The sequence below is a fragment of the Salmo salar genome, chromosome ssa25, assembly GCF_905237065.1.
Source record: "Salmo salar chromosome ssa25, Ssal_v3.1, whole genome shotgun sequence".
NCBI classification, from domain to species: domain Eukaryota; kingdom Metazoa; phylum Chordata; class Actinopteri; order Salmoniformes; family Salmonidae; genus Salmo; species Salmo salar.
Genome location: NC_059466.1, coordinates 21,014,369 through 21,027,820, shown reverse-complemented (window position 1 = coordinate 21,027,820; position 13,452 = coordinate 21,014,369). Strand labels below are relative to the sequence as shown.

The 13,452-nt window shown below is 45.7% G+C and overlaps 1 protein-coding gene across 2 annotated transcripts in view; it reads right to left on the bottom strand.

Moving 5' to 3' along the window:
* Positions 1 to 393: 393 nt before the first annotated feature.
* The window catches only part of LOC106586344 (DNA-binding protein SATB2), a 65,004-nt gene continuing 51,945 nt past the window's right edge, over positions 394 to 13,452 (bottom strand). For both annotated transcript variants that reach the window (XM_014173536.2, XM_014173538.2), the window contains exons 11-12: positions 11,970 to 12,164; positions 394 to 3,342 (exon numbers count right to left, since the gene is read on the bottom strand). In XM_014173536.2, the coding sequence (XP_014029011.1) occupies positions 2,671 to 3,342; positions 11,970 to 12,164 (867 nt within the window). In that variant the 3' untranslated portion in view covers positions 394 to 2,670. The remainder of the gene's footprint in view (positions 3,343 to 11,969; positions 12,165 to 13,452) is intronic.

Genomic DNA, 13,452 nt, shown 5'->3' with positions numbered 1-13,452 from the left:
GATTGGCTTGGAGAAATGCAGGGCTAGCCACAGTTGCTCTGTGAGTGTGTTTGTGTGTGGGGGGAGGGGATGGGGTGGGGTGGGAGAGTGTGTATGTGTTTGTGTGGCGTGTGGCGTGTATGTGTGTGTGTGCTGTAAGAGTGTGTGTGTGTGTGTGTGTGTGTGTGTGTGTGTGTGTGTGTGTGTGTGTGTGTGTGTGTGTGTGTGTGTGTGCGAGTGCATGTTTGAGATTGAGTTGAGTATGTGCTCCACATGACTGGTAAGGGATTGGTGTTGTTAACCACTATCTGGATGTGACTGTGTCTATGGGGTGGCTCTCACTGTATGACATGACATGACATTGGATATGCAGACACATGATTTAACTCTGAATATTAAAGATTGACAGAATCATAGAGATAAAACACAATGTATTGATGATTGTTAAGAGTACAAGGCATGTCATCTTAGTAGCAGCTGCCTAGACAGCCAGATACATCATGGTTCCTCTGTAACTTTGACTGTGTCCCACAAGGCACCCTATTCTCCATATAGTGCACTATGTTTTTCCAGAGTCTGGTCAAAAGTAGTGTAGTTCATGTACATTGGGAATAGGGTGCCTTTTGGGATGCATACTTTGACACAAGTACCCACTTTCAGATATGGGTTTAACAAACAAGCCTGCCATGTTTTCCAACAGCTCAAAGAAGTTAGATTGTCACCATCTGCAGCACAGTTTATTCGTTGTTTCGATTCACTTTTGGATTTGACTCCCGTTTCTGCCAAAGTCTTTCTTTCTTTGGAAAAATTAATCGAAGTTTACATAACAGGACATTTTCTTTTTTGGCAGTGTGTGTTTCTCATGTCTCAAAAACGTCTCTCGTTACCAAAACAACCACGGTGCTCGGAAAGCCAATATTAAAGCCATGAAAATAGAACCGAAAATAAACAGCGATGACAGCAATAACAACTGTAATAACAACAATAATAACAATAATGATAATAATAATCATGGATAAAGATAGCAATAAATAGGGTGGAGGAGTTAAGTGCGGGTAGGTGTGGTGGAACGGCACACTGTAGGCACCAATTATAGAGAAAGAGAAAGAGGGAAGGAACGAGGGATGGGGAAAGGGAGAGGAAGAGTGAAGTGGTGGGCTACCGCACATAAAGTGACTGATTGTTTGGTTGCTGAATCTCCGCTCTGTTGTGTCCCTCCCTGTTTCTCTCCACATAGGTCGAGGGTGGGTAGGCAGGGGTACAGTCCAGAGTAACTGTAGCCCTGAGTGTCCTTTTACACCGCTGGGTCTTCATGTCCTCACAAGGCTGTCCTCTGTCTCTCTTATGTCCGCATAAACCACGATAGGTTTACCTACTAGTGTCCTTGTAAACCACAGTACCCACAAAGGAGTAAAGAGGGAGAGACTGGGCTGAGGCATGACTGGCGGGAGATAGGGAGAGAGTGTGGTGGACATAAAAACTTTGTTAGTGTGGGATAAGTGCTGGAGAGATGAGAATAATCCATATTTGATGTAGGGGGTAGGGAGTTAGGTAGGGTGTGGTTGCTCCATTGAGGGCTGGCGACAGGAGTGGGTTGGGAGTGGCGATTCCAACTTTAAAAAGACCATAAAGCTCAATTGTGGACTTTGACAAACCATATTTGTTTATCATTGGTGAATTCTCCCATACCACTGTTCTTACCTCCACCCAAAACCCACCTGCCATGCAGCCACCCACCCACACAAACTGCCACCATTGTCAAAGACCAAAGACTAGAGGAGTCCTGTCATGGAGGGGTGGAGAGGGTGAGGAGGTGATGGAAAGCCACAGCCGTCCTAAAAACTCCTTAGCCAGCTAGTGATGAGCTGTAGATCTGGAGTCTGCATATGGAGCCAAGGGACCATGGGATAGTAGAGGTCTGAGCAGGCCCCCAGTATTCAGTATATGAGTGTCAGTTAGGGGCCTGACCCAAGACCCAACATCGAAATAAGGACAAGTGTTCTCTATGTGGGTGTGGTTGAGACATTAGAGAGAGCAGTCATTGGACAGAGCAGATGAGAGCCCGCCCTCTTGGGTGAAGCTGAGTTTTGGAATTGGCTCAATTCAAAAGTGGTGTTGATGTGGCAAGTTCCTGTTGTGGCCAGGGGTGAGATGTGTGTGTATGTTTGTTTTTCTCTCTGTCTAGTGGCTCAACATTACTGAACAGGCTATTCTAACTGTAACACATGACAGCTGTTTCATGGCATTTCCCTGCTTCATGTTGCTGAGGTAACATATTGTATTTTCACTTAAATCACTCTTTGATGAAGCCTCCTTTGGACCCCATACGTCTGTATTTCTGTGTATTTCTGTGTATTTCTGTGTGTGTGTGTGTGTGTTTGTGTGTGTGCATGTATTAGTGTGTCATTGTCTCATCGATGCCCTTCTTCCCTTCTACCAGTCTTTAGTTCCCGTTCTCTTCTCTTCTGTCTGTCTGTCTGTCTGTCTGTCTGTCTGTCTGTCTGTCTGTCTGTCTGTCTGTCTGTCTGTCTGTCTGTCTGTCTGTCTGTCTGTCTGTCTGTCTGTCTGTCTGTCTGTCTGTCTGTCTGTCTGTCTGTCTGTCTGTCTGTCTGTCTGTCTGTCTGTCTGTCTGTCTGTCTGTCTGGGTCTCGCTCTCTCTCTCTTTCTGCATCTCCTCTCATCTCTGGGTCTCTATCTCTGGAAGTCAGCCTGCTCTCTGGGGCTGGATGAGGAGCTACCAGGGGGCAGGGAGCTGGCTCGGCCCCCACTCAGACCATGAGAATGCCCCTTGTCCTTGCCCTCCTCCATGGCCCCCATGCTGGTCCCTGAAGGCTGGGCTGGTGCCAGGGCAGGGGCTGACCCTGCTGGGTTGCTTCCCCTTCTTTCCCTCTCTGTAGTGGGGTACATCTCCTCATGACCGTCTTCGCTGGACTCAGGGTCCTCTGAGCTGGAGAGGAGCTCCTCGTCTCTGTATTCGCTGACATCCACACCACCGGCCCCCTCCCCCAGCTCCTTCAGCCGGCCGTGATGCTTGACGTGGTAGCGCTGGTTCTGGAAAAACTTGATGATGGTGTGCTTGGGCAGGTCTAGTTGGGCTGACAGAGTGTGGATGGACTCTTGGTCTGGGTAAAGACCCACATCCTGGATGAAGCTCTGCAGGATGCCCAGGGCTTCTAGAGAGATCTTAGTGCGCGACCGAGGCTTCTTAATGACCACGCCACCACCGACTCCTGAACTGACTCTTTCAACATTCTGGGACTCTTCATCGTTACCCTGGGGCATGGGGTCCTCGCGCATCGGGGAGTGGTCCTTCAGGGGTTGTGGGGGTTGTCTGTGCAGTGTCTGGTGAGAAAGCAGGTACAGCTGATTAGTGGGGCTCAGTGACCCCCCGTCAAAGCTACGGACCACTCTACAGTATAGGCATTCTACAGTGATCAGAGGTCATTTAACAACAAGTTCAACAAGGTTAACAAGTTCAACAACAGCAATGCCCATTGCCTGAGCTTAGTTCAACAGCGATACGCATTAGCTGAACCCAGGTTAAAGCCAAACATAGCTTCATAGCTCAAATACCATCCCAGATAGACTAACTACTATAGCAGCTGTGTCGTAGACCATTGACCTCTGACCTGGATGTAAGATTTGCTCGTTGTAAAACTCCAACCACCTGCTCTGCCAGCTCTACCACCATGACGGTTTAACCAGACAGAGCCAGAGGATAAACAGCTGAGGGGGAGAGGGACGTGTGTCTCGCCTCCTGTCTGGTTGGTGTTCCGCAAACACACACTGATCATTAACAACACTGGGGGAGAAGAGAGGAAAAAAGACGAGTGAGGGGTGGAGGGGAGAGAAGAAGGGCAGAAGGAAGGAGGAGTGAGGAGGACAGAGAGAAGAAAGCAAAGGGGCAGAAGTAAGAACGAGAGGGCAAAGAGTCGGGCAAAGGAGAGATCAAGGAGTTTGAGTGTTGGTGGGACAGACTCGAGATAAGTAAAGGTGAGAGGTGATCAAAGCCAGACCTAGGAAGTCAGGGGAGTCAGTGAGGTTATAGTGTTGTTGTCCTGTTGTCTTGTTTGGTGCAGGAGGAGTGTCAGAGAGTCAGCTAGCTATCACAGAGCTCTGTGGCGAGTTGCTATCCCGCTGTCCCACTGGCTTTATGACCAGGGTGGGGCACCACGGCCCCAGGCCCCCGCCCAGCCACTGTGCCTCGGCTCTGGAATGCTAAGCTATAAATCTGTGGTGCATTAAAATTAAAGGACCCACAAAGATAATAGTCATTCGCTTTTCTCTCTCCCTCTTCAATAATAACAGGGTATTACTTAAATAATATTGAGGGCAGGCCAGACCATCAAATTGCTCCGATTTCACTTGTGGGGGCTGTTTGAGGGTAGCGATTTACAGGAAGAGTGTAGGTTGGGTGTTTTTTTCCGCTTTCTGACGTTTATTATCTTTTTTTATGTCTGTGTGAAACAAACAGCAGCCACACAAAGCGAGGGAATGAGAAGGAATGGTGACAGCGGTGGAAAGAGAGGGAAAAGACAGGATGAAAATAGCGCTCCCCTTTGACCTAATGTGGACCACACACTCCTCACAACCACACACACGTACACACCCCCCCCCCTAACTTCCCTTTACCACAACCAGGAACAAACAGACACTCACAAATACACACACACTCATATAGACTCAGACCCCAGATAGTCATTTCTCTACTCCTTTCACAGATGGCGACTCTTGGATGGATCCACACACACACACACACACACACACACACACACACACACACACACACACACACACACACACACACACACACACACACACACACACACACACACACACACACACACACACACACACACACACACACACACACACACACACACGAGGCCTGGTCGCTGGGCTGGGCTCCGTGGCAGCGTGAGAGAGCCGAGCCAAACTCAGAAACACACTGGGCTGACTGGTTGCTCTTTAATCCAGTGCGCTCTCTCTCTCTCTCTAATGCAGAGGGACACTAATGAAGCGAGCCAGTGCCAAGCAAACATGACTCCAACTCCAAATCAACCCCAATCCTGCTAAAGCCATGAAACCCTCCTCTCTGTTAGACCCCATCCCCTCTGTCCCCTCTACCATCACCCCTCAACCATTTCACCCCTCTAAATTGAGCATCTACCCCTCCAATCTTTCCATTTCTCCATCCTTCTGTACCCTCTACCTCTCCAACTGAGCCTCCACTCCTCCATCTCTCCATCCCTCCTTACCGCCCCTCCATCCACAAAGTACTGTAGACTGAGGATGGAAGTTGTTCTTCTCATGGCATAATTCAATATTCTTCCAAACTGTTCTCTCTTTTTGTTTTTTCAATTGCGACCAGGGAACATCATGAGTTCATTGCATTAAAGAAAAAGTTTCCTTTTAAACGCAAATCAAGGCGAATTACAGAGATGCAGAACTATGAAAGAATTATACTACATGAAATATTCAGCTAAAGCCTTAATGAGGGCTGGTTCTCCTGGGGCTATAGGCAGACCAGGGGTGGGGAGTGTATGTGTGTGTGTTTTGCTGTATGAGTCTGTGTGTGTGTGTGTGTTTTGCTGTATGAGTCTGTGTGTGTGTTGGGGCTGCCTGGGACAGTATGTTGCCACCAGAGACACCATTAACACACAGATAAATATGTAATGACGGAAAATACAGTTTTCTGTTGGTTTTCTGCATGACTTCATCTTTCCTGTTAATCAGTGTGTTTTTTTCTTCCTTCTCTCTCCTGTGTCACCAGGCCTGGGGAGTGAATGAGTCACTCTGTGTGTGTGTGTGTGTGTGTGTGTTCGTGTGTGTGTGTGTTCGTGTGTGTGTGTGTTCGTGTGTGTGTGTGTTCGTGTGTGTGTGTGTTCGTGTGTGTGTGTGTGTGTCTGAGCCTGACTTTGTTGCATAGGTGTGTGGCTTGAATACTGAGTTGTTTACAGTGCTTATACCGTAACTGAGATAATGTGAAAGTACTATATATCTGCGTGTGTGTCTGTGTTTCAAAGTGTTTCTGTCTCTGTGCGTGTGAGGGTGGGCTGGCATATGACCTTTTTGCATGTTCAAGTGTGTGTGTGGCAATCATTCCACTTATCAGTAATTAAACCATTAAGCTGGCTGTGGTTTACTGAGCTAAAAGCTGAACTCAGCTGCTCAAACTGACAATTAGCCCATCAGAGGAACCAATAGGTTCATAAAAGTGTTTGCACGTGTAGCCTACGAATGAAACATAAAGAGAAGGGCAGCAGAGAGAACAGTCTGTGTCTGTGTCTGTCTGTAGAAAGAAGGGGGCTTGTTGCCAGCTCCCTTTCTAGTCCAGCGCTCTTGTGGTCTCAATCCACGATGCAGTCAGCACAGGGGTCCAGGCCACAGTACCCACTACCCACACGCACGCAGCAGAATTACATTTAGCAATAACAATAGAGAAATTATTCATAAGGGCAGGGCCTGCCAAATTAGCAGAGGGACGCACTTACTGCTCAACACATGGAGGCATAAACAGAGCAGCAGATACTGTACTGCTGGAGCGGAGAGCCAGATAGCCTGCCCAGCGTCATCAGGGCAGGGTCAGTCATGGAGAAATGTGATGCTGTCCCCACGGGTGTGAGAGGGGCTGAGTAGGTAGGGGAGCACAGGACACACACAGATGCACACACACACACGCACACACAATACACACACAATTCCACCTGTGGATCTAATGGACACGCAGTCACACATGGTGATATCCCACAGCCTCACATACAGTACTTGTCACATGATACTGTAGACATACAAAAAGCGCAGTCGTTGATTCATAATTCATTATGAGTCGTTTTGTTTTCGGTCAGTGGTTGTGTGGGGTTGGCGGGTTGGCCGATTGTTGACATAAAACCACACAAAAAGCACTTCCAACAGCACATACAGTACAGTATAAAGCACTTCCAACAGCACATACAGTACAGTATAAAGCACTTCCAACAGCACATACAGTATAGCATAAAGCACTTCCAACAGCACATACAGTACAGTATAAAGCACTTCCAACAGCACATACAGTATAGCATAAAGCACTTCCAACAGCACATAGAGTATAGCATAAAGCACTTCCAACAGCACATAGAGTATAGCATAAAGCACTTCCAACAGCACATACAGTATAGCATAAAGCACTTCCAACAGCACATACAGTACAGTATAAAGCACTTCCAACAGCACATACAGTATAGCATAAAGCACTTCCAACAGCACATACAGTACAGCATAAAGCACTTCCAACAGCACATACAGTATAGCATAAAGCACTTCCAACAGCACATACAGTATAGCATAAAGCACTTCCAACAGCACATACAGTACAGCATAAAGCACTTCCAACAGCACATACAGTATAGCATAAAGCACTTCCAACAGCACATACAGTATAGTATAAAGCACTTCCAACAGCACATACAGTATAGCATAAAGCACTTCCAACAGCACATAGAGTATAGCATAAAGCACTTCCAACAGCACATACAGTATAGCATAAAGCACTTCCAACAGCACATACAGTATAGTATAAAGCACTTCCAACAGCACATACAGTATAGTATAAAGCACTTCCAACAGCACATACAGTATAGTATAAAGCACTTCCAACAGCACATACAGTACAGCATAAAGCACTTCTAACAGTACATACAGTATAGCGTAAAGCACTTCTAACTGCACATACAGCGTAAAGCACTTCTAACATTCTGTTGGAGCTAGGAACACAAGCATTTCACTTCACCCACAATAACATCTGCTAAATATGTGTATGAGACCAACATTTGATTTGATTTGATTTGATTTGATTTAACAGCACATACAGTTGTGTGTCTAGTGTACAGTATATGTGTGAGAGTGACTGAGTTGAGTAGCAGCTGGAACACATGTGTGGTCTGGCTGTGGTGACTTGCATGGTGGCGTGTGTGTGTGTCTGTCTGTGTGTGTATGTGGCGGGTAGATGTGCTGCATGGAGTTTGATCTGGGTTTAGGGAGGGGCTTTCCTCTCCTGACTGTGTCAACTTGGACAACAAAAACAGGAGAGGGACACACACACACCGAAACAAATACAGTCTGACAGACTTTCGCCCTCCTTGGCCTACCCATAAATTGTCCCTCACTCTCCTTCTTCCACCTATCACTTCATTATACTTCCTCTCCTCCCGGTGTGGCCTATCTCAGTCCCTCCTTCCTTCCCTGTCCTCTCTAATATGAACAACTAGTGGAGTATTCTTTGTCTCCTCTCTGGTCTGGTCTGGTCTGTGTGTTTGAGGAGCTAGCTGAGGAATATGTTAATAGGGGCATCGTGGTAACAACCCCTTCCTTTCTATGATGAGCCGTTAACAAAGATAGTGGATGAATGAAGATAGTTCACTCCGGCAGTTTAGCTTTGAAAACAAATGGTCAGTTCTACTTAACGTGGCGTGTGTCCCATAGACACCAATGCAACAGCAGATGCGTCTGGTCGACCTAGTTCAGTGTTTCCCAACTCCGTTTCTCGAGTACCCCAACAGCACACATTGTTATTGTAGCCCCGGACAAAAACACATGATTCATCCACATGATGAATCCTCAACGTTCAGGATGGGGACAGACAGCCCATCTCAGTATGGAGCACAGTTCAAAATGCATATAGACCTATCATCTCATCATGATAACTTTTTGTCTTGTAACAGGTAGGCCTACATTTGCTGCAGCATAGTCTATGCTACAGCAATATAAAGACTGACTGCATGTCTAATTTACCCATCTCTATCTCGCTTTCGGGGGTCACCTTATTTTTTTATTGAAAATATTATTTTATTTTATTGCAGCTGCAGAGTTTTAAAACAGCCTATCACTCGAATATCGTTGCTTTAAATAGGTGCATGTGTGTGCACTCTCTCGCAGTCTCTCTCTCTCTGTCAATTCCATTCAAATTGCATCCAAACTACTGTAGATAATCCTGTTCTAGATTGATATATAGCCCTATATATAGATGTCCTAGCATACCTCTTTTAGATAATACATTCAATGCAGTATTAGCCTTATATTTAGCTAATTAATGATGGGTTATGCATAATAAGCTTCTAACTTATAGCCTCGGTCTCTTGCACAATACGCACGAACCTGTGCTCCGCTGGCCTCTCTCCTTAAAGAACACTCCTTAGCTCTTGGAGTCCCAGGCAGGAAAAGCTAGACTAGAATGGGTTGATGGACATGATTTTTTTTAGCATTTCTTATATCAATAGACTATTAGAAGAGGGTCATAAGCTCTTGTTTGCGGAATGTTAAATACAGCAGCCAATAGAACACAGGTAGTTTGAAAGAACGCATGATGGCGGTAGGTTATAGCAGTTATTTATTCAGACCCATAACCACTCAATCTTCATTAAGCAAAGTGAAAGCCTACTGCATCTAATTATAGTCCTATTTTATTCAAGGATGTGATTAGAATGATGAAGATAAGGACAACAAAACTTATTTCATTTTACTGGAATAAAGCAACAAGGACGTAGGCTAATAACATTAGGGGAAATATTATGAAAGGTATATACGCGTCAGCGTACTAATAATAATTTATCATGATTTGAAGGAGGTGCGTAATTCCACTCCATATAATACAGTATAATACAGTACAGTAATACAGTTCACACTGAAAAACATTAGCCTACTGGAGCTAGTTTAATTTAGTTAACCAAGAGAGCATATAGCTAGCTACATCTATGGGCTTTTATGTTTTTCTGTTGTGCGTAATGTGCCGTAGCCTATATATCATACAGTACCAGTTAAAAGTTTGGACATACCTACTCATTCAATAGTTTTTCTTTATTTTTACTATTTTCTACATTGTAGAATAATAGTGGCCATCCAAACTATGAAGTAACACATATGGAATCATGTAGTAACCAAAAAAAGTTTTAAACAAAACTAAATATAGTTTAGATTTTTCAAAGTAGCCGCCCTTTGCCTTGATGACAGCTTTGCACACTCTTAGCATTCTCTCAACCAGCTTCACCTGGAATGCTTTTCCAACAGTCTTGAAGGACTTCCCACATATGCTGAGCACTTGTTGGCTGCTTTTCCTTCACTCTGCAGTCCAACTCACCCCGAACCATCTCAATTGGGTTGAGGTCAGGTGATTGTGGAGGCCAGGTCATCTGATGCAGCACTCCATCACTCTCCTTCTTGGTCAAATAGCCCTTACACAGCCTGGAGGTGTGTTGGGTCATTGTCCTGTTGAATGATAGTCCCATTGAGCGCAAACAGGATGGGATGGCGTATCGCTGCAGAATGCTGTGGTAGACATGCTGGTTAAGTGTACCTTGAATTCTAATTAAATCACAGACAGTGTCACCAGCAAAACACCCCCACACCATCACACCTCCTCCTCCATGCTTCACGGTAGGAACCACACATGCGGAGATCATCCGTTCACCTACTCTGTGTCTCACAAAGACATGGCGGTTGGAACCAAAAATCGCAAATATGGACTCGTCAGAGCCAAAGGACAGATTTCCACTGGTCTAATGTCCATTGCTCGTGTTTCTTGGCCCAAGCAAGTCTCTTCTTCTTATTGGTGTCCTTTAGTAGTGGTTTCTTTGCAGCAATTTGACCATGAAGGCCTGTTTCACGCAGTCTCCTCTGAACAGTTGATGTTGAGATGTGTCTGTTACTTGAACTCTGTGAAGCATTTATTTGGGCTGCAATTTCTGAGACTGGTAACTCTAATGAACTTATCCTCTGCAGCAGAGGTAACTCTGGGTCTTCCTTTCCTGTGGCGGTCCTCATGAGAGCCGGTTTCATCATATCTCTTGATGGTTTTTGCGACTGCCCTTGAAGAAACTTTAAAAGTTCTTGAAATGTCTTAAAGTAATGATGGACTGTCATTTCTCTTTTCTTGTTTGAGCTGTTCTAGCCATAATATGGACTTGGTCTTACCAAATAGGGCTATCTTCTGTATACCACCCCTACCTTGTCACAACACAACTGATTGGCTCAAATGCATTAAGAAGGAAAGAAAGGCACACCTGTTAAATGAAATATATTCCAGGTGACTACCTCATGAAGCTGGTTGAGAGAATGCCAAGAGCGTGCAAAGCTGTCATCAAGGCAAAGGGTGGCTACTTTGAAGAATCTCAAATATAAAATATATTTTGATTTGGTTGCTATATGATTCCGTATGTATTATTTCATAGTTTTGATGCCTTCACTATTATTCTACAATGTAGAAAATAGTAAAAATAGAGAAAAACCTTGAATGAGTAGGTGTGTCCAAACTTTTGACTGTTACTGTAGGTCTATTTCTATGCTTTGTAAGGCTTTTGAATGACACTTCAGGTCTTGACGGGAAATATCGGGTTACCCGGGAGAAAAGTGATGTATTCTGGGGATGGAACATTTGTAAAATACGGGGAAAATATTCAACCGTAGTGTGTGCACGTATGACTTCAGTTTTAATCAATAATTGCATGTGTATCCTCAGTGTATTTGGTGCAATAATGATCCTGGCTGGAGTAAGTCAATTTAATCAGCAGAGCTTGACTACTGTGTAAGATGCTATATGCGTGTGCGTGCGTGCGTGCGTGCGTGCGTGTGTGTGTGTGTGAGAAAAGGTTGTAGGGGGCCAGTCCCGAAGACTCATTCAATGTGTGAGAAGGTTGATATGAAACTAAAGGAAAGTGATATTCTTGCCATTATCCATTCAGGTCTGCAATGACCATCCCTATGTGAGTGCAGAGTTTTGATCCAGCATCGCAGTAATTTTTTTTTATTTGTATAATATTTCATTTTAGCAGCAATGATATTACAATTCAGACATATCAGACAACATCAAATAATGATGGATACCAAAAACATCAGACACCTAAGGAGCCATGTTACCCTCGAGCATACGGAGCCCGTGTCCATGCGCGCAGACCATAGCACTAAGGTTAGGACTCAGGTTAGGGAAATCTGATGCTAGATCAGCTGGTCTCTCTCACCTGTGGTTCTTGGGGCAGGTGTAGTACAGTATGCAGCCTCTCACTGTGGTGGTGCCTGGACTCCTCTTCATACACCAGGTCTCTGTCTGTCTGGAGCAGAGTCAGGAACCTCCGGATGGTACACAGGTTCTCCCACAGAGTACGGTTCTCTGGGCTAGGGTTCTCCTTCCACCGCAGCAACTCACATAGCCAGCCCTAAGAGAGGTAGATGGGAGCAGAGACAGGAGAAGGGAGGGTGGAAGGGAGGGGAGAGAGAGAGAGAGAAAGGGGGAGAAGATTTGATTATCTATGCTAGACTAGGCCAGTCTTTGACACCAGCTGTTGTGTGCATCCAGCCTCCACCAGCATGCAGTGTTAATAACCTGATCAGTCCTCATCCTCCCTCTCATCCCCCATCCCCCTCTCCCTCAGCATCGCTCTCTCCTCTCCTCTCTGGGCCAGCTGCAGCAGATGGGTGCAGTGAGCCATGACCCCCAGCCCAACTCTGCCCAGCCACCCCCGGACCCCTGAACCTGGGAGACACAGCTTGATCACCACACACACACACACACACACACACACACAGGTAATATTCTCTAACAAACACGCACACGTAGACACGCACGCAAACAGTGTCCTCACTGTAGATATCCATTCCCACAGCACCATGTCTTCATGTGCTCTAAACAGTTTGTGTGTTTGTTGAAGGAGGCTGTGGGGGGGGTGGGGGGGGTGTATCACATATCTGAATCAGTTCTTCCCCAGGTTGGTATTTGGCTTATCTGTCTGGTATTGTTTATCTACTGCTGTGGAGACACACTGACTGTCTGATACAACAGCCTGGGGAAGAGGGTTATCAACCCCGCTCCATCTGGCCCCAGCCGCCACCCACATCACAGGGACAGGAGAAACTGCCCCTAACCACTGACAGGGGCCACATATGTTTTCATTCCCTTAATGATTAAGGTTAGGATTGGGAGTTGGGTACAATAGGTTAGGATTGGGAGTTGGGTACAATAGGTTAGGATTGGGAGTTGGGTACAATAGGTTAGGATTGGGAGTTGGGTACAATAGGTTAGGATTGGGAGTTGGGTACAATAGGTTAGGATTGGGAGTTGGGCACAATAGGTTAGGATTGGGAGTTGGGCACAATAGGTTAGGATTGGGAGTTGGGCACAATAGGTTAGGATTGGGAGTTGGGCACAATAGGTTAGGATTGGGAGTTGGGCACAATAGGTTAGGATTGGGAGTTGGGTGCAATAGGTTAGGATTGGGAGTTGGGCACAATAGGTTAGGATTGGGAGTTGGGCACAATAGGTTAGGATTGGGAGTTGGGCACAATAGGTTAGGATTGGGAGTTGGGCACAATAGGTTAGGATTGGGAGTTGGGCACAATAGGTTAGGATTGGGAGTTGGGCACAATAGGTTAGGATTGGGAGTTGGGCACAATAGGTTAGGATTGGGAGTTGGGCACAATAGGTTAGGATTGGGAGTTGGGTGCAAT